General features: G+C 40.3%; 3 protein-coding genes across 3 annotated transcripts in view; 1 reads left to right on the top strand and 2 right to left on the bottom strand.

Moving 5' to 3' along the window:
- The window catches only part of cps1 (carbamoyl-phosphate synthase 1, mitochondrial), a 49,778-nt gene extending 42,963 nt beyond the window's left edge, over positions 1-6,815 (bottom strand). Inside the window, exons 1-12 of the mRNA XM_034134407.1 lie at positions 6,629-6,815; positions 5,371-5,480; positions 4,966-5,110; positions 3,962-4,051; positions 3,819-3,875; positions 3,631-3,723; positions 3,385-3,474; positions 2,910-3,038; positions 1,630-1,736; positions 1,128-1,269; positions 832-909; positions 48-146 (exon numbers count right to left, since the gene is read on the bottom strand). Coding sequence (XP_033990298.1) covers positions 48-146; positions 832-909; positions 1,128-1,269; positions 1,630-1,736; positions 2,910-3,038; positions 3,385-3,474; positions 3,631-3,723; positions 3,819-3,875; positions 3,962-4,051; positions 4,966-5,110; positions 5,371-5,480; positions 6,629-6,754 — 1,266 coding nt within the window. The 5' untranslated portion in view covers positions 6,755-6,815. The remainder of the gene's footprint in view (positions 1-47; positions 147-831; positions 910-1,127; positions 1,270-1,629; positions 1,737-2,909; positions 3,039-3,384; positions 3,475-3,630; positions 3,724-3,818; positions 3,876-3,961; positions 4,052-4,965; positions 5,111-5,370; positions 5,481-6,628) is intronic.
- Positions 6,816-16,216: 9,401 nt separating this feature from the next.
- On the top strand, positions 16,217-22,859 carry myl1 (myosin, light chain 1, alkali; skeletal, fast). Its single transcript, XM_034134332.1, has 6 exons — positions 16,217-16,457; positions 17,253-17,280; positions 19,539-19,682; positions 21,356-21,529; positions 21,646-21,723; positions 22,291-22,859. The coding sequence occupies exons 1-6, from the start codon at positions 16,314-16,316 to the stop codon at positions 22,317-22,319; spliced, it is 597 nt and encodes a 198-aa protein (XP_033990223.1). The 5' UTR covers positions 16,217-16,313; the 3' UTR covers positions 22,320-22,859.
- A 367-nt stretch (positions 22,860-23,226) lies between these two features.
- map2 (microtubule-associated protein 2) overlaps positions 23,227-26,203 on the bottom strand; it is a 75,123-nt gene continuing 72,146 nt past the window's right edge. The window contains exons 18-20 of the mRNA XM_034134231.1: positions 26,038-26,119; positions 25,482-25,594; positions 23,227-25,002 (exon numbers count right to left, since the gene is read on the bottom strand). Coding sequence (XP_033990122.1) covers positions 24,781-25,002; positions 25,482-25,594; positions 26,038-26,119 — 417 coding nt within the window. The 3' untranslated portion in view covers positions 23,227-24,780. The remainder of the gene's footprint in view (positions 25,003-25,481; positions 25,595-26,037; positions 26,120-26,203) is intronic.

Below are 26,203 nucleotides of genomic sequence, written 5' to 3'. Positions count from 1 at the left end.
GTTCCTAAACGTACATTACCCTGATATACCTGTGTGACATACTTTACCTTAGCTCTGGGTGGTATGTAAGGTTTGGCAGGCATGACAGACATTACATTGGCGTCTTTTCCTTTCTTGATCAGGGAGATGAAGGAATCAAAGAGGAACTGTAGACACAAGAAATAATGGCAATATAACCAGTTTTCTAAATTTGTAATTCGCTTTTTGTAAGTCTAATTAATACTACTATTGACTTAACATACGACTCATTTTAAGAATGTTATTATAGTGCGTGTAGTCATGAAGCATTTTAATTAATAATGAATGCTTCAATAACCCCCTTGAGATGTGGTCTTCATATGCATTGTTACCCAGGATTCTCCAGCAGAGCTTCAGCTGGATGTTGGTAGAGAGGACAGGTCTCATTATCCTGCCCTGACATGACAGAGGTTACAACATACTTGGCCCAGGACTTGAACTACAGTCCTCCCCTGTCATGTTGGAGAAAAGGAGTGCAGAGCCACCCACGCCTCAATGTGGAGACAGGGATTGGCACCTGTGGCTCTGGGGCAGTCGAACATCAGTCACCACAGATGATTACACCTTTCATTGCCGGTGATGTAGGAACTGCATATTTATTATATATGATTGATTAAGCATTTTGTCCCGTTAACATACCATGTACAGTACATACAAACAAAATGATTTTCACCAGACACCTGATTGTTGCTTTTGACAATCGCACAATTCCTGTTTCAATGGAAGACGTCAACTTATACTTGAGAAGCAGCCAGATAAGAAACATTTTGTATAACAGGAACTTTATGAATAACTATCAAAGTCTTTATTTACCTCTGTGTCGGTGGGACCGCCTTTTGCCTCGGGGTGAAACTGGGCCGTGAAAACAGGCTTAGTGTTGTGCATAATGCCCTGGAAAATATTTGATATAAGAGAAAATTAGCAAAAAAGTATGCATTTAATACAGAGAGATTCAAGTTTATTTTGGTAAAATTGTGTTATTTTGATAACGTCAGGTGTGATCGTCGCTTGACATTTTGGTATTATAGAGAAATGGGTGTTTTTATATACAAACCCTTTAAAAAGAAAATGTCAAAGTGCCATGTTGTTTATCACAGAGGGGAATCTACCTCATTGGTGCCATCATTGGCGTTGACAAACAGCGGGCTCCACCCTGGGGGCAGCGAGTGGCTGTCTATGCCGTAGCCGTGGTTCTGCGCCGTGATGAAGGCCTGACCCGTCATCACATTCAGCACCGGCTGGTTCTGGCCTCTGGGAGAACGCAGACAAGCAGAAAACACAATATTTGATTTCTGTTTATATGCAAGTGAGAGGACACACAGTCATACCAATGATGTCACACTATTCAACTGATCAACTGGTGGAAGGAACACCAATGTATGATGCTATGCCGGTTTTCAAATGCTTCCACTTTGCAGATGTTATAAGAGGAGCGTGTATTAGATACATTTGTTAAGCTTAATATGGAAACACCCAATGTGTTTTGGCCAAATGTAAAATTATCTTTTGTTTGTTTTTAAAATGTCCACAGGGCACATTTCAATCTTTGTGAGGATTATCTAAGTGAGTGTACATTTTGCCTTAATCATGCTTATGTATTACATGTTTTACCTGTTGCCCATTGGAAGCTTGTATGACTGAGCTCCGGCAGCCAGAGCTGTGATCTGGTTGCCCATACAGATCCCGAACACTGGCTGGGGACGATCGCTCTCCAGCACCTGCACAGCGCAAAAGAACATTCAAATTATATTTATTGAAAATGCAGATCATGATATATATATATATATAATCTATGAGATGAAAATAATCTTGTGGACAGCTGTGTACTTTCAAGCCATTATAACTTCAAGAGAGAATCAAGTTCCCCTAATTATATGACTCTAAACTTTAAAGGTGGGGTAGGTAAGTTTGAAAAACCGGCTCGAGATACACTTTTTGTTATATTCCATGGAATGCTCTTAACATCCCGATAGCAATGAATATCTTAAGTGCTTTGACAAAAAATCCATTAAAAAATGTCATCTGTGGAAGCCGTAGTACTGTAAAAAGCACGACCAATCATTTTAGCTGGCCCGGCTAAAATAACTGGATGGCCTACCTGCCTGTCAGCCTTCCATCTGTGCACAAACTTATCTCGTGCCCTCATTGGTCATGTGCGCGTTCGTGTGTGTTGGAGGAGGGGCTCTATAAGGAAGTAGCAGATTTTTTCCGGCTGTGTATTTTCAAATTCTAGCGATCTCGAGCTGGTTTCTCCAAAATGACCTACCCCACCTTTAAGAACAGCATGTTCCTTTAGCTGTGTTCGAGTACATACTCGAACACAGCTAAAGGAACATGCTGTTCCTAAACGTGCATAACCCTGTTTGAAAAAAAAAAGGTGGGGTAGGTAATTTTGGAGAAACCAGCTCGAGTGCGCTAGAATTTGAAAATACACAGCCGGAAAAAATCTGCCACTTCCTTACAGAGCCCCTCCTCCAATTTACAAAATGATTGGTCGTGCTTTTTACAGTACTACGGCTTCCACAGATGAAAGTTTTGTATGGATTTTTTGTCAAAGCACTTAAGATATTCATTGCTATCGGGATGTTAAGAGCATTCCATGGAATATAACAAAAAGTGTATCTCGAGCCGGTTTCTCAAATGTACCTACCCTACCTTTAATTACTGTAAATTAAAATAGGGAAAATAATGTATAAAATGGACTAGCCAAAATCTCCATACATCCACTAAATATAACAAATACTTGACAAAGTCTAAAAGACTATGTTACAATTAGAATGTCATTTTACAAACAATCTTCAGCCTCTTCAACTGTAAATAGCAACACTTCGTGGGCAATTTTCAAATAAAACACCCAAACATTTAAATATTAAAAGAGCATTATGTTGTACCTTGCGGACGTTGTTAATGAGTGTGTTGGCCAGAGACGGATCTCCTGGTCCATTGGAGATGAAAAGCCCGTCGTAGTCCAGACTCATCAAGTCCTGATCCCACGGGACGAGGTGGACCTCTGCACCCCTCTGCACACACAGACATACAGAACATACACTCTGTGATATAAAGGCATGATATTGTACTGTAAGTTCACCCAAAATAACTTAATAGTTGTATACTAATTTGGCACCAGTTGAGAATTCCTCCGTCGAGTTGTTAACAGTTTGTCAGATCTAACATTACCATCTTATATTTTCTAGGTCAGGTCAGGTTGAAAATGTGACGCGTCTTGACTTATTTTTTATATTTATGCAGACAGGGTCATTTGGGGCAACATCATAAAAACGTAATCTCCAAGTCTGTAAACTAAGAAGGATGCACACTCGACAAGAAAAGTGATTTATTTTTTACACCCGCTTTTTTTTCTCTTACCTTGACCAACAGGCGAATGATGTTATGTTTAATACCGCAATCAACCGCCACCACTTTAATTGGGTTTCCTTTTCCAAAGATCTTTGTTTCCTAGTGGGTAAAAAGACACCGGAAAGAAAAGTTACCACTAATCAGCAGCAATTGTACACAGAGAGAATATGATCTGAGTGGTCATATTATACGCGGCATATTGTGCAATGAGAAGAAAAGGTGTTTTGGGATGTTTTTTGTTATAGCAGCTGTTACCTTGGTTGAGACCTCTGCTACCAGGTTCCTCTGGTTGGGGTCAGATATCTCCACAGGCTGCCCATCAAATTCTATTTTCCCCAAAGCTGTGCCCTGAGGAGAAATCACAAGCACAATACCAGTTAATCAAACAACTGCTTCATCAATTGTAAAAGATGAAGCAGTTCACACCTTGACATTTACAGTACCTTATCTCTGATTATCTTGGTCAGCATTCGGGTGTCTATTCCAAACAGTGCAGGGACCTTCAACGGGAGGAAAGTCACATTTTAAAATGTACCAGCAGCAGACTTGCCTCTCTGAGATTACATCGGAAACTTTGAATCCATACCTTCTCTTCTTGCAGCCATTGTCCCAAAGACTTGACAGAGTTCCAGTGGCTGTACTCGTAACTGTAGTCTTGAACAAGAAGACCAGATACCTAGAAACGCCAAAGCACAACCTTAAAAAAAAGGTCAAACTAAATAGCTGCTGTTGTCCATAATTGCTTAACATCACTTTTAGGTTTTGTGTAATACCGCAGCTCTTGCATGGTGTCAAGAATACCTCGAGCATGGTTCATGTTGTCTTTCATTTATTAAACAATAAAATGCTGCACTGTTGTTGTGCTGTTATGTGTAGGAATGCCACTAACTATTATTTGATGCATTTTTTTGGCTATAACATGTCAGAATATAGTTAAAAAGGCCAGTCCCCAAAAGTTACAAGGTTTAATATTATAGGAGGCTCAAATCAAATGTATATTCTACTATTACTCTCAACATACATCCATATGGCTGGGAGGGGTAGTGTACATTATGACCTAATTTAATTCCCATACAACAACTATAAGGCAAATAATAGAGTAAAGAAGTGCATGCTGAAGGACATGGGAGTCAGTGATATGTTTTGTTTTTTAATATTGGCTTGAATTGATATCAATAATCGTGGGATTACATTGTTATCGGTATCATCTACGACAGGTTTGGCATCATGACATACCTACTTCAGACAATATAAGAAGATTTGTTTTAGAAGAAACCCAGAATAAAAGGGTGAACCTGAAAATGCACAATATGTCACCAAATTAATTATGATTCACCCTTAGGGGGAAATTAATGTCTGCACCAGATTTCTTGGCAATCCAGCTAATAGTTGTTGAGGAATGTAGTGTCAACCCAGCGGTGAAGTTTTAAAAAAAAAAGGAACGAATATCACAAAGGTCGTTGGGAGTATCATGGATGTTAACATTTAAATCTGGACCAAGGTGGAGCAGGATCAACGCAGGAGTTGGTAATTGCAGCACCGAGGCCTCCACCAATCCTGACACCCCCAAACCCCCACTGAGTTTCATACCTGAATGCGCTCTGACTCCAAATGTTTCCTCAGGCCCAGCTCGTCCAGTTCCTGGCTGTTGGGTACCCCGTAGTTTCCCACTATAGGGTAGGTGAGGGTCAGGATCTGACCCCTGTAGCTGGGGTCAGTCAGGGTCTCAGGATACCTAAAGAAAAGAAACAATATTGTGATGATAACGCACATCGTCATATCATCGTCTCATCGTCCTCTATGAAGTGAAAAAAATGCAGTTTAACTTCATCGTGTAAAAAAACTTGAGGAAAATGTACCAACTGGATGCAAGGTTGTGAAACTCAAAGCAAGGTTAATATTTTAGTATTTACCATCCGATTAATTTGTTGATTTAAAACAGTTCTTTCTTGAATCTAATGTAGTTCGACTTATGTCAGCATGTCTCCTTCTTACCCCACTAGGCCAGTATTGAAGACGAGTTCCCCGGCTACAGAGGTATCATGCCCAAAGGAAAATCCTTTCATCCTGGTGCCATCCTCCAAGACCAGGTGAGCTGTCTGGGCCTGGGATTTAAAAGAGAGCAGGCAGATGGCAAGATAAATCTCCCCCAAGAATAATGCATTCCCTTTATATGAAGAGTTTGGAGAGACCAAAGGCAAAAGTTTGAAATAGATGTGTTGTAGGCTTATGAATTAAGTAGTGATGGCTGGATGAAGTGAGACTCGTGCTGAAACTGCAGGACAATGTGAATTGTGCTGTGAATGCTGAGACAGACAAATCTGTTCTCTGTCCCTGAGTCCCTGTGAGAGTGTGTGTGTGTGTGTGTGTGTGTGTGTGTGTGTGTGTGTGTGTGTGTGTGTGTGTGTGTGTGTTCATGTGTGTTCATGTGTGTTCATGTGTGTTCATGTGTGTTCATGTGTGTTCATGTGTGTCCCAATATGACCTCGAGGCAGGCACAGTCTCTTATAGTCTTACTAAAGACTCCTATTTCCAAAAGCACCATAGATGTATAATTTGCCATATTCAGTATTGTGTGGATGTTGCAATCAGGGCGCACCTCCAAAGTGATGCAACTCTCATTAAGTGTAACACACATGATGCATTCCAGCATGATACACATTATATAAGAAGAAAACAAATCTGGAAATCCGGTTACATAATAATGAAGAACTATTATGCTTTTGTAGTTTACTATTTACTTTGTGTGAGTTAATACTTTAAGTGTGTCGCCGCACCAAACTGCATTAAAAATAGGGCAATTGACTGCAGTATTTGTTAACTGCACTAGCACATACTTCAGGCAAGTATTTCACTTGTGTATTTTATTAACATGTAGCTACTTTTTCAACTATTTACTGCTGCTGTCGCCCAGAAAGCTTTGTTTCTAAATGCAAGAGCGCTATGATGACTGGAGCTGGTTAACTATACCAAGTTAAAATAATGCCTAAAGAAATGCTTTCTCTTCTGTTGAAGGTATGCCGAAAATAGAAGTAGCCCTTGATTTAAAAAGAAAAATGTGTAACAAGTTCTTACATGTTTTAAAAATGTGTGTTTTAACGCAAAGGAATCACAAACAATAGATTTTTCAGCGGAATTTGGCCTGAAGCCCAGAGGAACACCGTGTCAGCACTACATTGAGGGCACTTCAAAAGTTAGTATCGTGCATTTACAACTGACAACAACCACTTTAACTCACACGTAGTTGTCTTACCTTCACACTAAAAAGTTTAGCTGTTTGAAGTCTCAGCCATCCCGAAGTGTTTCCCACTCTTCTGCCAACAATGCATCCTTGTCTCAGAGATTTAACAACGCTATGAGCTAACAGGATTGTTGTCATGTTAGCCTACGTTACTCTTTAGGCAAAGTGGCACGGTCGTGAATGAAAAGTTTCCCGATATAAAAATTACTTACTATTTAAACTGTCTAACAAAGTCTACAATGAATTGTAAATTGACTCTAGGAGACACTACTGTAGCTCAATGGGATTTGGATTGTCCTCGTGTAGGTTCAACTGCGAGCTTGAAGTGTATCATGATTGGTTGATGAACAGTTGTTTTTCTCACCGCTTGAAGCGCTCAGCGTTTAGATTGGTCTCCAGGAAAACGCCCTACTTTCTCTCAAACAGGGATGAACCCAGCATTCACATCTGTTGAAATTCCGAAACACACTGATAGTAGGATGGATGTATGCTACAAGGCCAATAAGTTACACTTTTTCTGGTTGGCCAACATTTTAACATCTCAAATATTTAAAGATACTTTTTAACTGGATTAGTTAACAAATATCTGTTTCAAGTTATTTTTGCATTTAGCTTGTGCACCACTATGGCTAGCTAAAACTTCAAATAGCCTTTCTGACAAATATGTTTCATTCACATTAATTTTAAACTGCTGTATATTATTATGTTTTTACAGTGATTTCATAAAAGAAAAACTACTTCTAAAAGGCCTACACAAGGGGACATATTGATTACATTTGGTTCATTTCAGGTCATTGAAAAGGAACCACAAAAATTGCAAGCTGAATGAGAATGAATACACCTGCTAACAAAAAGTTGTGTGTGTATGTGAGGCTCTATCTGAGTGTGTGTAGTTTCTTTTTTTCTTCCTATGCAACAAACTCCTCTTCACAGCTTTTTTTTCTTTGAGGCCAGTTGCCTGCAAAAGAAAAGGCAAACTGACCGTGGCCAGGCTGCATGGTGGTGGGATTAGAGTGGTGTGTGTATTTGCTGATCACTGCAAGACCGGCCCTCTGTGGAGAAGGCTGCCTGACTGCCACTCTGCTGGGTTCAGCAGTCTGAACAAAGTGGGTGTGAGTAATGGGACTTGCGTGGATCAGGAAATACCTCCACACCCTAGAAATTGGACTTGGAAAAAATACACATAGTAACTTTGTAAAGATCAGAAGCCATTCTAATCTGCAAATATTCAGCATTAAAACTGCACAGCATGACCCTGAATTCACCTACACCTAACTTAATTATCTATACAGTTTTAACTCATGTCTGATTTTAGTACACTTTAATTGTGTCTACAGTAGGTCATGCATACAGTCATGGTCTATTTCTTCTGCATTTGTCTAACCCCCTTGTTACTAGTACTACAGATCCCATTCCCTTTGCCTAAATCCAGTCTGCGCTCCTCCTGTTCTGCAGATCTGTGGAGCAATGCTGACATCCAGTGGTAGAGTTAGCTAACAACTTCCAAAAGCTTTTAGAGTCAGTTAACAGTGTTGTTGTGTGATGTGTGTGACAGTGCAGCTCCATATGTATGAGTTACACTCTGAGGCCGTATCATTTAACTGTAAATGTGAAGCAGAAGCAATAAAGGCTTTACAGTTTACATTACACCCACATTGAAGTCCACATTTGTATATTCATATTGCTTACCAAGTGTTGCATTAAAGTAAAAGATAGCTGTTCAGTATTTACACAAGGTATTTATTCTCCACTAACCACCATTATTCTCATTGCTACAGGGCTGATGAGACTGTGTAAGTCCGAAGTGTCCAACAGACTGGCATAGTTATAGCAGAAGACTATTTTGGTCGAATCAAAAACCGAACAGAAGTTTAAGGAAAGAAGTTGGTTATGCTCAACTAGTCAAGCTTAGTTAAGGAACTGTATTGATCATTCTGTTTGCGTAGAGGCTCTGATGATGGGATACACCAGTGTCAACGTTTTATTAGGTTTATAGTATTTCCCATGAAATTTGGTGGCAGTTTATGAAAACAAAGATAAGAATTACAAATCCCATTGATATGGTCTCTACTACTTGAAGAAAAGCACAGATCTGACAAGTGTCTCCATTTTGATTGTAAAATATGCAAGAAATATAGCAGAGTAGTAGTGAGGAGTGAACACACTCAACTTACTCTCTTATATCTGCAAAATACATTGTATCTGCACACATTTTATAATAAAAAAAGCAAGTAATACCCAAAGCTTAGATATTAGGCTTTCTTAATGCGTGAAATAATCAGTGGGGATAAATGTTTACACACATTTCCCAGACTTTCAAATAAAATCTTATTTCAGCTTCTTTAAAAAAAAATTATAATTGTTTTCTATTTTCAAACCCTTGTTCCCTCAAACAGCCTCCCTAGCTACTTACTGTTTATGATGAATCACATGCAGTGGAACATTGTTAGGTGATGATTGTGCAAATATGAGAAGCCAGTGAAATGGACTCTTTATTGAGGGGAGGGCTGATTAGCTGCCCTTTGAATTCCTCCACTGATTGGCCGGGGCATGGACTAATGAGCGTCCTCAGCTGAGAGACCCCAGATTGTCTGCGGTTCCAAGAGTGATTTTCAGATGGTGACCAAGCTTAAGAGAGGACGTGAATAAACCGGCGGCTCCCTTGCCTTTCTCTCTGCCAGGTTTCCAAGCAGTGCCGGCCCTGAGATGACAGAAATAATGGATGGTGCTCTGAGGGATCTGTGATGATGTTTGTTCAGTACAGGATTAGATCGACATACCAGATTCAAGATATTGACACTTTATATATCATTCTGAGGCAGGATAAGGCAGGCTTATTTGTAAATCATCTTCAACATCAAGGCCATTCAAAGTGCTTTTGGAGACAAGCTGATGAATAAAAGGTACTATTGTCATTTAATTTAATACAAGGGAATGAAAAGCTGCAACACTGGGACCTTTTGACCCAAAATAATTTCCAAGAGAAATACAACATAATAGGAGAATTTCATAAAGTTTATTTTTACCTTTTTGCAAATAAAAGTGTTCTGATTCTGATTCTGAATATTTATATTGTTGCAGTTAAATCAATTAGGTTCATTTTCAGATTTTCTTTTTTATGTCAGGCAGGGAAAATATGGTAATTTCACCTATATTGGTCACACATGATCATACTGACCACAGGGTATGATGCATATTGGTTGCCTAGCAACTATTATTTATGTTTTTGTTTACACAAATAAGGTAAAACCGCAAGCAACAAACAAGTGAAGATGTTCCAGAAACCCCACACTTATTTTTCTTTCGTTGTTTTGCCCCATTTACTTCAATATAAAAAAGAAAAGAAAAACAGAACTTTCTTCACAAATCTAAGGTTACACGGGGTGAGTAATTGATAAGAAAACTATCATTTTTTGTTTGAGGTATTCTTTTATCCCAGAAGAGTGTAATTAAAGCCACAGTGGCCCCATAGTGTAATGGCTTAAATATGTACACTATTATATCCATCTTTAGAATTGTCCTTTGGCCCCATCCTGATACCGCGCTACAGTATGTGCTGTCAAATTACAAGAAGACCCCCTCACAGCGTCACCAGTCTTGTTTGGGCTGATGGCAGCTTCAGCCTCCAGAGTTGTAAAAGGAAGATCAGGTCATCAGCTGGAGAACGATAAGGAAGAGACTATCTCTTAAGCCCTGGGGTTGGATTCCCTTCCTCTGTAGTGAGGTAGTGTCCCCAGTAAAAAGGGCAAGCGAGTAGCTTTGTTTAGCTGCCCCATTCTAATTCCTGTGTGGCCAGTGGAGGGCTTTGAGAGAGCGAGGGAGGGAAAGAGAGCATGCAGGCCACACACCCGACCCCTTTAAGGAGCCATGGCTCCCGCTCTTAGAAATCCTAAGAAACTTCACACCTCTCTGTAGGGCCTATAAATAGGCTCCATCTGTGCCCCCGGGCTCAGTTACATTATCATTCCTTTTGGCATGGTCGGAGGGCAGGGGAGGAAGCACTGGGGGTTTGAAAAAGGGGAGGTGGGGGTGTGACGGGGGGGCGAGGAAAGAGCCAGAGTCTGAAGCCTATACTTTCTAGTCATCACGCGGACCGGGTGACCTATATGCTGCATTTTTTTTGTTGCAAAGGAAGTCACTGGAGCTCCCTGGCATTCCCTAGACCAGGGGTGTCAAAATCAATTTCATCGCGGGCCGCATTGGCCTTATGGTTGCACTCAAAGGGCCAGTTGTAACTTTAAGACTATATAAATATATAATATATATAAAATAATGTATTGTATTACATTATTGCCTCTGCATTGGGTTATTATCGGATAGGGTAATAACTTTAATTAATTTAATAATTAACTATGTCTGAAAGCAGAAGTCTAGGGCAAATAATTGCAAGTCTCTTCAGTGCGCATGTCACAAAATGAGAAGCATAGTGGGACATGTAGTTTATGGGCAACATGCTTCTGTAAAGTGGCATTTAACCGTATAATAAACTTATTATATTCTTTGCAAGCTCTTGCGGGCCACATAAAATGAAGTCGCGGGCCGGATTTGGCCCCCGGGCCTTGAGTTTGACACCGCTGCCCTAGACCCTTCCTCCTGACGTTACTACTCCCCACGGAGGCCAAATGACCCAGGAGCTGCAGCATCTCTGGCATCTTGCACCACATCGCACTCATCACATTATTTTTTCCCAAGCTCAGGTTCTTCTCATTTCATTAATCATGCTTAGTCCAAGCAGACCCAGAGGTCAGGGCAGGTCATGGGTCTGTCAATCTCTACCCATGTATTTTCTCTTTCAAAGAATCTTGAATTGTACAGTTCAAAGTGATTTAGTCAACATGAATGACAATGCTGAGGACTGAGGGTGTATTTGAGAGATCACTACTAAAGCATTGCCGCAAGCATGCAAAAGAGCTTCAGATCACGCCGTCATTCCTGAGAGGAGACAGTTATAGCGCCTGTCCTGAAGCAAACCCCCCTCCCCGCCAAAGGACAAAGCCAGTGGGTGAGGTGGTGACACATTAAAGATAGTTCCAAGCATACGAATTTGCAAAAGAATATCCCCTAAAAAGACTTCCTCTATTCTTCAATCTCAAATGACACAATCCAAGAAAGCTTTTATTTCTTAACTGATGGAATCAATTTAACGACACTCTCCTTTCCTTATTCCATTAACATATTTTTCATCCCTGCCTGTGAGATCTTGGAGCCCGCAGCTTGCATCTCTTGGCTGCGATATCTCTACAGAATGCTGATGCAAATGAGGTGAAATGATTTAAATCAAATGAAGTAGCTGGCTAATAATAGTGTTTTGTTTAAATGTGCCTCATTTGTTCTGCTTCCCATTACCGTTTGATGATGCCTAAACATCCCCATTTCCCCTTAGTGATCACTGATGTTTCATCTGATCTTATTCCCGTCAGGCTCAGAGTAATATGCATGATAATGTTTGCAACACATCCTGGGGAGAGAGAAGCTGACTAAACCTTTGTGTGTGGAAGGTAATGTGGGTGTTATTACTGAGGACGGGTTTGCAGAAAACAACTTTCATTCTAAAATAATCTTTCAGTAAGCTGTGTGGACTTTCTGTATACTCGTTAGCTCAACTTTAATGGAAATAATACGGCTGGCTGAGAAAATAACTAAAGAACCGTACTTCTAACAGACCATTTTCATCAGCTGTTAGGCCAGCCTGCCCAAATAAGGAACATAGGTCAATAACTCTGACAGGTGTCATTCATAGTCTCGGCCCTAACTAGGATGATTATAGATTAGATGGACAGTATTGTCTGAGCATGGAACAACACAGACTAACCAGCCCCCTTATGTATTGTACTTAGCGTATATAAGAACACTAATTCACAATAATACAAGATTCACCCTCTCTTTAAGTCCTATGTTGCCTTATGCTTAATTTAAACATCACTAATTAAAGATGGCCACTAATTTTAAAGTAATGCAGGTTATGGATATGCTCTCTTCCCATCATAAATTATTTTCGCAGCATGGCATTTTGGTCTTGCGTTCAGCGTGTTGGTAAACCACATTGATCCATACAGAAAGATCTCAAAAACCGTTTGATGGATTGGCACAATATTTGAGATTCCCAGATGATGTATCCTAATCTAGTGACCTCTTCTTTTGCGTCACCATTAGATTCACATTTTTTGTTTTCAGAAGAATTATGATTTCCATGTTTTGTTAGCAGCAAACATAACCACTCAGATATTCATGTTTCCCTGAGGAGTGATTATTATCACTTTGGTGATCTTCTGACTGTGCAGACCATTATCAGGCCAGATATTTTAATATTGAAACATATATTTGCATAACATACAGTATAAAACAGTCTTATCTGACTCAGCTGTAGGCTGTTAAGTGATAATTAGAAAACGATAACTTGACACCGTACACTTAGCATGCTGACATTAGGGTTGAGTTCACTGCTGTGCAAAAAATACAGCGATACAGGATAGACTTGAAGATTTTTTTCTGTTTCTTTTATGTCTTCAATTTGAGTACCATTCACTCAACTTTTCTTGCAAAGACAATGAGTGTAGTTAAATCTGGAGCTTTATTTATGAATTAAAACCAAAGATAGAAAATAGAGATGCAAGTTATGACTATTCCAAAGGAGCCAGATCTAAGGCTCTTTCCTTTCTCATATTGCCAGACCGTCAATAACTGACATAGTAAACGTTACATAAGGTGGAATTTACTACTCTGAACAAACCTCTGTAGGGAATGTCCATCGTAAATAAAGTTGCCCCACCTTTAATGCAACTGATATTTACACATTATTTTGGCATTTCACAAGTGAAATATTTAGAAAAATCAATAGTAAAACAAATGTTCATGAATAACGATGACCCCTGCACCCTTAAGCTTAATTTCACCTTCTCTTTCCTTATACAGAGTGGTGTTAAGCAACGGTGTTTGTTAAAATGGATCTTCACGTGGCATGTGTCCCTTTTGTGGCCTTTACTTACTAGCCTTAAAGCCCCTTCCCCACTTTTAGGGGCTCTGAGCTCACATCTCCAGTATGGCTTTCCCAGGGGAGCTGGACACTGAGGAAAAAATAAGTAAAGGGTTACATGTTTATTCAGAAGGAGATGTTTATCTTCACTAATGTGATACTGAGAATGAGTAACAGTACACTCCAATGTATTTGGTATTTTTAGTTGGTTCAGATAGCAGGAGCAATATCCACACAGAGGAGAGTGACTGTTTTTACGCTTTCTGCTTGTGTCTAAGGAACTATTAATTGGCACTGGAGTTAGAGTAACAATAACAGAAACACTCCTAAAACTAACTCACAAAAAACCCACTACCTAAAATGATGCAAAATGTGAAAAAACTGAATGTGTATCATTCACACAATAAACGTAAGTGTCAAACAAACTTGATGTCTTGCTCTTTTGTTTTTCACAAGCCGACACGCTATCACATCTTAATAAAGGCCAGCTCTTCCCTTAATGCTGAATACATAATAACTTTTTAGTGGAGCTCAGATTGGACTCCAGCACAGGTGCAGGGACCGGGGCAGTTTCTGTGAAGGGAAGTGAGACTTTCGAAAGGTGCAGTGGGGTGCCGGGTGAGCCCTGATGACAGCTGAGCGACCGAGGCTTTCTCTGGCTTGCCCTCACGGAGATGGGGTCAGCTAAATGGGGGGGCTGGCTGATTGGAGGGTGGGGTTGCTGCAGGGTGGAGGAATTCATGCAGTTCCTTCGTCACCAGGCCCTGTCACTGTGGCAGCGCTCCACTACTGGCACTGGGAGACGGATATAGACAATAATTAAGGAGACTGAATTTGCACGCTTAGCCTTGTCTGGTTTACTGGCATCAGCAGCTGAAAGCCCCTGCAGGTCTTCATCCCCCTGTGCTTTTACGTCACATCCGTCTTAAGAGTGGGACAAACCAACAAATTAAACACAGGTGCTGCTCAACCCAACAAACTTTGTGAGGGACTGAAATAAACAATGGCTTATTATTAGATCTGAGAGGCACCACTTCCAACACCTGTCCACCCAAAGCCTGCTCCTTTACAGTTTCTCAAACACAAATCGACTCTAGTTTGATCTGTTGCTTCTTTGCAGGTTTCTCTTTCAACAAACTCTCATGGTGCTCATTTCCCCCTGCCTTTTCCACACTAATACATATATATTCTAAATGTGTTTCTTTCATTACTCCTTTTTTCCCAATAGCTACACCATTACATCAAATTGCAGATATTCTAGATATGCTATGCATCAGCGTATACCAACCCCCAATTCAGCCTGGCTAATATATCTTATATCTTTGGAAAGATAGTCATTGATGAGTCAAGCAGAGTGACAGTCATGAGTTACAACCACATCAGTAATAGTTTTGAAAAAAAAAAAAACTATTACTGAAAAAAAAAAGAAGTCTAATCGGGACAGGGCAATAAACACAAATATAATATATTTCAGAGATTTTACCTACAGCATTTTGAAATTGCTTATGATTCAAGCTGCCAAATTTGAGACATGACTGCTGCAGATATAAAGATACATTAAGTAAAGTTACACATAGACTTAACATGTTTACAAAAAAAAGGCAAAGATTATTCATGACTAACAATGTGCCCAAGATATGAACATAAATAAGGATGAATTACAATGAAAAAGATACAATAATGAAGTGCCATAATAATAACATTAATAATTAATAACAAATGTTTTACTTATAAACCACACAATTAAAACCTAACTTAAAGTTTGCTTAAAGTCCTTTTGGCAAACTTTTAAACCGTTTGTGTGAATGTCAGAGAATAGGACCATAAATCATCACATTAGTTGAAGAAACCCTACACTACAAATCCTGCCAGAAACATAGCCCCATATATATACGCCCCAGCGGTGATTTCTTGCTCCGAGTCACCTCCAATCTTTGCAACACTCTTGCAGGTCTCCCTTGAAAAAGAGATCAATGATCTCAATGGGATTTCACCTGGATAAATAAAGGTTTTGAATTTAATTGAATCTACACTGAATCTATATAGCAAATTACAACTTATTTTCTGTTTTGCACCCTCCTGCCTTATTTCCCATATCTTATTTCTGATTCAAATTATTTCTACCTGGCAGAAACTTGTGATTACCGGAGTCAAAAAGATATTAAGCAAAACCACAATAGTTCGGTTTAGTTTTTTCCAGGAGGTTAGGCGTGCCAATTACAGAGTTGTTCATCACGAACTATTATAGGCTAAAGGGCAAGCTGGGTCCAACCTTATTTGTCTTTAAACATCAACACATTTAAGTGCTAAACCATCTTCAAATAGCCGGTAATGCTTTCCGGATGGGTCCAGATCATGCGTAATGCTGCGTAAAGCTGTGCGCAAAAGTGTAACCGAGTAAAACGCGTGTCCCCAGGTAAACTTCCACGCACTCCCCCAGTGTTTTTACAGATTACAGTTATGTGGCATAAATAAAGACGTTCTGGCCTCTTGCCATTTACTCCATCTTTAGAGAGAACCCCATCCACAGACACACCCCTTCCTTCTACCGTCCAATCCAAGCGTTAAAGGGGGTCAAGAGGGAAACATAGCCCCATATATATACGCCCCAGCGGTGATTTCTTGCTCCGAGTCACCTCCAATCTTTGCTACACTCCTTGTGTTGTCATTCCAAGCAGGAATTGTCTGTACTTCAGGAACAGTGTACTTCTAATATCAGCTGAAATGGCACCCAAGAAGGACGTTAAGGCACCCGCCGCCGCCGTCAAGAAGGCCGAACCTGCAAAAGCTGCAGCTGCACCGGCACCGGCACCAGAGCCGGCACCCGCACCAGCAGCACCTGCCGCTGTCGACCTGTCCGCCGTCAAGGTACAAATCACCGTGAACGCATGAGTACTGCTGTAGGGAGGGATGGAGATAGGGTGATGCTCAGGAAAAGTTTGGACTGGACTTATCCATTCAAACTCATGACTAAAGTAGACAGACTTCAGGATCCCAGGGGGATTGTTGAAAGGGGCCTCAGATATGTTTTTATTATGATGTTACACATACAGAAGGGCCAATGTGAGAATATGATAAAGGCAACTTTGATAATAAAGGGGTCAATGTATGTTAATGTAAATGCAAAATAACTGTTCCTCAAAGCATAGATTGTACAGTTGTGATCAAAACTTTTTATGAAATGTGGGTTTTGGTTTAATACCCATTCATTGTTATCTTGACATTACTGGCCACGTAGAAAATTATGAATGGACGCACTGAGAGACTGAGAGTAGCATCATGTTTGAGGGACCAGATGAACAGATGACTGGAACCATGGATAGCTCACCATGGTTTAGACTCCGCCCCCAGCTCCCTGGATTGGACTAAAAGAATAGTGACTTATGTGTGATGGCCATGCAGAGAGACACCAAATGTGGACATGTTAATGTAGCTAAAGATGGACCTCCACAGATCGGGTGCCACTCTGTGAAGCTAATTTTGGCAAAGAGACAAATGTAATCCCAGTGTGTAGACCTGATTAATTAGTCTAGAGATTAAAGCAGAATCCTGGTTGAGTTGGCCTTTTGAATACAAGTAGTTGTGTTGTTGATTAAATGGCATGTCACTACGCTCGCATTTTTAAGTGTCATACTAATGGGGTTGTTTTGTGTTGGCATCTAGATTGAATTTGCCGCAGACGTGATTGATGGTAAGTACATCTCAATTTACCTTTGCTAACCCTAAAACTCATCGTCCTTTCAATCAGAATCAGAATACCTTTATTAGTCCCAAAGAGGGGAGACAATCCCCAATAGCCAATAAGGCTGAACGTAAAACAATTGTCCCTCCGTTATAGATGAACATTAGTTTAATGCCAACGTAAAACCGACTTTTTACTGAGTCTTAAAGTGTTAATGACAGATGGTCGCATCAGTCTTTTTTCTGTCACATTCCTTGGCTAAAACTAATAATCAAAATGATATGTCACAAATAATGGATCCCTAACATGGTGGTCTTTTAAACAAAACATGTTTTTGTCTGAATGCCCTGCCCTATCTATACATTTATAATAACCCGCACACCAAGTGATAGTCAGCGGTTGTCAATTAAACATTTTGAATGTAATAGTGCAAACAAAATTAGTGTATGTTGTATCCTCAAAACACCCATTGATTGTGCGAATTGTCACCCTCTACAAGAGCAGTAGATTAGCTTGTTTATGGGTTAGGGATTGGTTCGCATTTTTACTTTATCACATAATAACCATAACTGTTGAGAGCTCTGTGTAATAACCACAAATCCATTTAACCAATACCTGTGTCATTATGTAAAGTGCATAATGCCTACTGGCCGATTGTTGGTGACATCTCAAACCATAGATCTTAAATATAATTAGTGAGTTAAATAAGTGGTTGGTAGAATGGTAGGTTGTACCACAAAAAGCGTTATATAAATATAACAAAAAAGTGTGAAATTATGTAAAATTATTTTTAAGGTACAAATCCTGTGCTATTAGGCCCGTCTGACCCTTGACGTCAAGACACCACCTGACCAGACGTGCGTCTGAGCGGCTGCCAGTTCCACCGCAGTCAGCATTCCCTACTTTGACTCAGCTCCCCCACAGAGGGCCTTGCCTTTAAAAGGAGGGGGCTCATATTCTCATCTATGTTTATCAATTCCAAGGTGGTCTTTTAAAAGGGCCTACAGCACCAAGGGAGAGAGACAGAGAGAGAGGGAGGCAGCTGCAATGGAAATAGTATGGGTGGTGACAGACCTAGGCAGGAGTCAGTCCATAATACCAGCACCTAAAGAGGTGTCTTGCCCTTGTTTTATGTATCCATGGACAGTCCTGTACGCAGAGGAGTTGCCTACACCTGCTAGCATGCAACACCCACAGTTATGTGAAGTGCAAACCACTGTCTCCAACTGTAGAACAAACACATACTACAGAAAATGCAGATCTATTGATATGTATATTTAACAAGGGTAACTAAAATACAGGTGTACTGTAGCTGGAGCTGAATAGATTAAAATACCTTACATGACATTATTTGCGAAAAAAAGACATAAATGACAAAAATATTGATTAGTGACTGCCAGGCTTCTGCAATTTAATGTGAAATGCTGCTAATTTAAATGTATAACCTCAAAGATATTGGTTATGTTCTTTTTGGCGACACCTATTGCGATAAGTAGTTACTGTGTGCGTTTGGATCCTTACGTAACGTCCACACGGTTCCGTTGCGTGCTTCAGCGGAGACGCTTCCCATTCACTTTGAATGGGGTGACGTCAAGCTTTGCCGAACTGCATTGTGGTTCCGTCGCATCACTTTGCCTCCGTTGCTCGCTTCGAAAGTTGAGAAAAGTTCAACTTTTCAAGCGTCGACGGAAGCGCCAGCCAAATAAATCATATGCCAGTACAAGCTCTAGCCAATCAAAACGTGTGCTTGTGTGTGCGGGGCGGGAGATTAATGTGATTGGTTGTTGGTCACGCGCCATACACGCCCACTGGCAAGATTCAACGAGATGGAACCGTGTGGACGCACCGTTACAGTTTTACCTGTTTGACTTCAGTCAGTTGGCAGGTTTTTGGGGATTTACGCTTGTTTTTAGTATCAAATTTAGTTTTTGACGTTTTTCTTAGTTTCTTCGGTTGCAGGCACCTTTTATTCACACCTAAGACCATACAAATAAAAAATGTACACCCCCTTCATAAACAAGTGAGTTTAAGAGCAAGTCTTTTGCCTAAGCTCTACCTACCCTCTCTAATTGACCAACCACTGACCAATCAGCGCTTGTGATTTTTCCCGGGTAATGGACACAGACACAAAGTTCATAATATTGAAATGCGAGGGTGAGAACGAATCACAAGGTGTAGTTTGGTTATGTACACACTCACTGCTGAACACCTTACACACAAATCAGTTAGTGAATATCAAAGGTGATGATGTCCTCTCCTCTCTGCAGACTACAGGGAGTCCTTTGGTCTGTTCGACAGGGTTGGTGACAGCAAGGTTGCCTACATCCAGATCGCTGACATCATGCGCGCCCTGGGACAGAACCCAACCAACAAGGAGGTCGCCAAGATGCTGGGAAACCCCTCTCCTGAAGGTAGATATACATTCAGTTTCATTTTTCGAATAAGTTTAAGATTTTTGAGATTATGCCAGGGTTTTCAAGTCTTCTGATTTTGAATATTCTTTGTTGAAATGTTTTTTGTCCCATTTGTCATGTTCATTTTGATCATTTCAAGCAAAATAATAAAATGATAGTATAACTCTGTAAACTATTATATTCATTCTTATTCTGACATACAGTACAACAACTGCTTTTATTATTGTTTTTGAATGGATATCAGTGTACTAGTCATTAATGGCCACACTTTGTAAAACACAAAGTTTAACCAATCATTAGCTGAACAGTATGTTTAAATAGTTTGCAATGACCAGTAATGGCTCAGTTTTCATTCATCTCTGGAAGTCGAAGTGCTGCAAGGGTAATTTCTTTAGATATAAACATTAACATTGGTATTAGGTGAAATCAATTATCTGTGGATGGAATTGGTAATGTTAAGTCCAATCAGCAGTTTTTTATTTTATTTTATTTTTTTAAATCAGCTCTAAAATAGGATTAAATAAAAAATGACTTTAGTCATCACAAAGGAAGTTATTGTTAAAAAAAGCACAAGAGTAACAAATATAAAGTGTATATGAAGTAACACCAATACCATTTCACAATGGATTAGCAATAGGAGTAATATATAAAATAAGTTAATAAAAAAAGCAAAGTAATATTTCACATGATATAAATCTTTATAGTTTATATATGATTACGGAAGTGTCTGAAATTTGTATAAACAGCAGACTGTAGACAATAGGGGGGGGGGGGGGTGCCTATTGTCTACAGAGGACACGTGTAAAGAATAGCAAAAAATCGTTCTTGCACTGCAGCTGTATTTTATGTAATCAGCTTCCTGAATGCACTGTTGGTTCATACACTGTATGTCATAATAAAAAGAGAAGTGTACCTTTGAAGTGTGTCTCTGATCTGGTCTGTGCAGACAGGCACTGCTGCAGGTGTAAATCTCTGTAACCTTTAAACCAAAATAGCAGAATGACGCTCACTCCTTACTGTGGCACGCTCAGAAATACCAAATGGGATTATAAAGGACAAATAAAGAAAGAAAACATTCACAGCACCTAGGGCTGTGCAATTAATCGTATTTTAATCGCAATTACGATTTTGGCCTGCCACAATTACGAAAACAACATAATCGAATAAAACAATTATTTTGCTTTGCTAGGTTGTGACTGCACTGCAACATATTTGATCTAATTTATTTTGATCTAATTTATTTGTATTTATCATATTTATATATGATTAGTAGCTTTTGGAAGTGCGCTCCAAAATATTTGTTGATCTTGTTTATTGGTATTTATTATTTTGATATTATTTATATAAAGTTTTTCAGTTGAATTATACGTTCAGGGTAATCAACAGTTATAAGATACTGTTCAAATTATTATTTGTATTTGTTTTAAAGTTCAATATATGGATGTTTTCAAAGTCAATGAATAATCGTATTTAATAATCGTGATATCAATTATTGACCAAAATAATCGTGATTATGATTTTTGCCATAATCGCACAGCCCTAACAGCACCTGAGGAGAGGTAGCACCTGTAGCAGAAAGGTGGAGGTGAAAATGTTCAGGTTGTGTCTCAAACCTGCCTGGGTTGTTCATCTCTGGATAAAATGATTAATCTCTGTCTCTTTCCATGCAGACATGACCGCCAAGAGAGTAGAGTTCGAGGGCTTCCTGCCCATGATGCAGACCGTCGTCAACAACCCAAACAAGGCCGTATATGAGGACTACGTTGAGGGTCTGCGCGTGTTTGACAAGGAGGGCAACGGCACAGTGATGGGTGCTGAGCTGCGTATTGTTCTGTCAACACTGGGTGAGTCAAGGCCATGAGCACCGCTGTGTCTCTCCATGAATGTGTGTGTCACTATGTGTGCGTGTGAGTTTGTGTGTGTGTTATTAATCCTGGTTGTCCTCTGCCTCCCCCTACAGGAGAGAAGATGACCGAGATCGAGATTGATGCTCTCATGACAGGACAGGAGGACGAGAACGGCTGTGTCAACTACGAGGGTGAGCTGCAAATACCAACGTTATGACCTATAATATATGAATACAACAACCTTTTATATTTATACTGTGTATATCATAACTCAAACAACTGTATTTATATTGTAAAAATCCCCGGCACCATTTTCATTCTTGAAGTTCAGTTAATTTTAAGAATGTCAGTCTGCTTAAGCTCTGACAAGTATTTTATTAAAATCTCCCTGATGATGTCCTCATGGGGAAATATGCTGTTGAGCTATCTTATGGGACATATAGGATCCCAACTTGACCAACACTAGGTACTTAAAGTCAGTATATCTTGACTTTTGCTGCTTTGATCTTGTCCATAATTCAAAAGAAATCTGTTGTTAAAAATGTTGGTGTCAATTTGCACTTTCAGCAGAAATGAAGTGAATTCCAAGTATTGGAACACATGTTAATGTACTCTTATCAATATCTCAACAGTTATGTCATTCTTGGTTTTTAACGTCCTTGAAATGATTTTATTTGATAGTGTACTGATTTTTCTCCTCACTCACTTATTTCCCCTCCCCTGTGTCCTGTGTGTGCTGCCCTGGTCTCCATCTGCAGCCTTTGTCAAGCACATCATGTCTGTGTAAGGACCTGCTCTGCGCTGGTGAGCATCCTATTTGTGCAGACCCCATGGTGTCGCGACATCTTCTCGCTGTTTCTTGTACCACCTGAGGAAGCAGGGGGAACAAAGGACTATGAGATGTCATTTCCTGAAGCCTTTCGTTTTGTTCTACACATTTTTGTCCAAAGTGGTGCTTTTTTCCTCTCCTCCTCCTCCTCCTCCTCCTCCTCCTCCTCCTCCTCCCACTGCTCGGGAAGTCTTCCTTATTCCCCCGCAAGATGTTTCTTTCCTCATATTCACAAGTCCCACTGTCTCATTGGGGATTTATATCATCAACTGTTTCAAAGTGGAGCAGTGATGGAGGGGAAGGTGGGATAATGATGACCCCCCCCCCCCCCCCCCCCCCTCTTTCCACAGTCTACTGGCTCTCTATCTGCCAGTGTAGGGACTGCTTTGGCTCAGGAGTGGCCATCAAAATGAATCCACTCCACACCCAACCCTTCCCCATAGGTCTTAACTTATTGTATCCTCTGCCACAATAAACTTTTCACAATCACCCATTGCATTTCCAAATGTCTGACTCTATTACTGTAACTAGATGCAGATGCATGTGTAAAGAATAGTTTGACTAGAGTTAGATAAAAAGATCGATACAACTCTTAGGTCTGTCTGTCAGAAATGAAGCTACAGCTAATAGTGGATTAGCACAGAACATTCATTTCACTTTTAGTTGTTGAAGGTTAACGAATGAATGAGTGTTGAGTAAGCCTTAAGGGTGTTGCTAGGCAGATTTTGTATCACCTTTTGACGGAGCAAGGACGGAGCAGTCTTGCTGCCAAGAGAGGTATCGATCTTCTAATCTTCCACAGAAAAGGAAATAAGAGTAATTCCAAACTTCACTGAAACATTAAAAAGAAAACAGTACTCCTGTATCACTTTTTCTCCTTTTTATTGTCATTAATTATTGTAATTGGTGTCATATCAACAAGAGAAAAACTGCGTACATCTACTTGACCTTTTAAATACATTTACAGTTGCTGTAGGGTGGAGCAGGAGGTGGGGAGGGGGCACACAGAGATGGGGTATGCAGAAAAAACACAGAAGCAAACAAACAGTCGCAGGTGAGGGCAGATATTAGGCAGGAGGCAGGATATACCACAAATGGTGTCTGAAAAAAGAAACTAGATCACCCAAACACTTTTATCCTAACAGATGTAACACGATACGAGTTCCCCCGGTCGCTTTATCTTTCTTCATGAATTGTCTTTTACATTTTCAAAATATTTTTTCTTCCACTTTCATCTCTCACATACAGTATTGCAACAAAACATCCAGATACATTAGCGTACGTCGTAAAACGGCATGGGATCTGCACCAAACGCGCACACACAGACAGATTTCAGAGTGGCTTCAACTTCTGCTCAGTCTCAGGTCGCATTTGTAGCGTCATCCTCCTCATGGTGCAACCTCAGCCTGCGTAGAAATGTCTGTACTGTTCATTCACGCAAGCTCAACATCTGCAGCTAATCATTTTAGCTGTCGAAAGCGGATTAAGCTCCAGAGTTTACCAATATTCTGATGTATAAACAGGCACCTATATTTAACTACTGAGCAGGTACAAGTGTGTGATGCTGTTCAACAGGACTGAGATGCATTCCTCAGTAACACCAAACCAGCTGTCCAACATCGTCACCAAGCATTACACCGTAAACAACTAATAACTACAAAACATGAACTTGTTTAATCTTTATCCAATAATTGAGCAAATAACTTACTAAAATCATTTTTTTGGTTACAAAATAGCCTCTTTTCATATTAGAATCAATACATGCTTGTCATAACATGACCTAGTTCTTGCAGTAATGCGATTTTACAGGTTTATTTTATAGCCATATTGTCACTTGCTTTTAAAATGTTTTAGGACAGGTGGATGGCAAAGACCTTTGATTTTTATACATTTTTCTATATATATTTGTTAAATATTATATATATTGGTGGACAAGAATGACTTGCAGTAAGGATGCTTGGTTTGTTAGGGGGTTTGGCGTCCATGCACGTGAACTGAGCGAGAACGACGCGTGCTGCATGGTGTGCTGGCCACATTACTTCTTATTTAATGTAGAAAAAAAGGCTGTAGCTTCTTAAAAACACTGATCCAGGACCAGTAAAGCAAAAGACCTGGTCCCCCCACTTAATGTAGGACCAGTGCTCAGACTGAACTATTCTATGCAACATCATTCAAAAAGAGAGAGGCCAACCTAATGAATCAGAAACAGCAAATATTTGTGAAATAAAGAAGACCAAAGTACAGTAGCTCCTAATTCGAGTCTCTACTTAAAGTTGAGTGATGGATGTTGAAGTTGAGATGTTTAGAGGCTGTCGTTTAGCTGAAGTTGGCTTCAGGGTGGCAGGAGTGGGCAGAAAAGTTTCTAGGGATCGTGATGGAGATGCCCGGGTTGCAGAGCAGGGATCCAGAGACCCAGTGTTCACAGACCCTGCTTGGCCAGAGCCGCAGTGACGTCCTCAGCCAGCGTGGCTAACTGCGGAGACTCCAGCACGTTGAGGCTGCCAGAGGACGAGAGCTGGCTGTCCCGGGGGCGCTGAGGGGACACCACGGCCGACAGGTCCGACGACCGGACCACGATGTCAGCACCGTGGTCCACCCTGGCCTTGGCTTGGTCGCGAAACATCAGCTTCTGACTCTCAATCTAACAGAGGCGGGTGGTGTGATATGAGATGTGGATGGGAAGGAAGAAATATATCATTTGTGTAGAATTATTATTATTTGTGTGAGTCTCTGTGAGTCAGGTTCAATAAGTAGCACTACTCCAAAGGCTAACTTTAGAGAACTACGCCCTTCTGTTCCAGACTTTACTCAGAGGGTTTAGCTTGTGTACAGTGTTGCCTTCAGAGCTTAACTGACCGCAACATTATGTATTGATGGCGTTGTATACTACACGTCTGCGGCTACTTTTACATGCAGATGAGGAAAACATTTTTCAAAAAAATTGACTTTGAAACACATTCTTTAAATATATATATGAAATGCATACTTAATCTACTTAAGGCAACTGTAATGCCTATGCATCACACATCAGTTACATGGCAGGCTATATCTAGATGTCACAATCTCTCAAATAATTAATTTCCTTTAAATCATTGATTGGATTATGAAGCTGACACTCACCGGGAGATGGGTTCCACCAGGAGTGTGTTGAGTAATATCCAGGGAACCCACCTTGGATTGGGCTTTGTCTTTGAAGTCCAACTTCACTGTCTCTATACGCACATGACCGCCCCCTTGGGAGAAGAAAAGAAGGGTCAAATCCTTACAGAGTATTGGCATGAGATATTGACTAAGGTTCCAAAGTTCAACGTGAAAGAAAAGTCTAGGAGGTGGTTGGAGAGTTTGCCTGTACAAAACGTTGGTATGTTGAAACACACGCCATTTGATAAGTACATGCCTAATGATGTCATGAAAGAGCAAGCAGTGCATAAAGGATATAAAATGGAAAGACCCAAAGAGACCAGCAGATGGAGCTGTGGGCACACACTGTCATTCGGAATCCATGCTGATAGTGCTCCTAAATCTTTTCAGGATTGTATTAAATATAGGTCTGCAGTGTTCATTCCAAAGTAATGTTATTCCTTCCAACATTAAGGACTTAAATAGTTTCTGTAGACATTAACTGACTCCATTTACCACTTTTTCATTCATTAAAAATCCGTTTTTCAAGGGTTACCTGGCCGATGATGGATGTTGTCTAGTGAGCCACACTTGGAGGTCACGTGGCTCAGATCTATCTTCTTGTTCTGTATCATCACCTTGAAGAAGCAAAGTCAGGAGAAGGTCAGAGCTTACAGTGCACAACGAGGTCATAAACTCCCACTGAGATTAAAAGGTTCTCT

The sequence above is a fragment of the Trematomus bernacchii genome, unplaced genomic scaffold, assembly GCF_902827165.1.
Source record: "Trematomus bernacchii unplaced genomic scaffold, fTreBer1.1, whole genome shotgun sequence".
Classification (NCBI taxonomy): Eukaryota; Metazoa; Chordata; class Actinopteri; order Perciformes; family Nototheniidae; genus Trematomus; species Trematomus bernacchii.
This window is presented reverse-complemented; position numbering and strand designations above follow the sequence as displayed.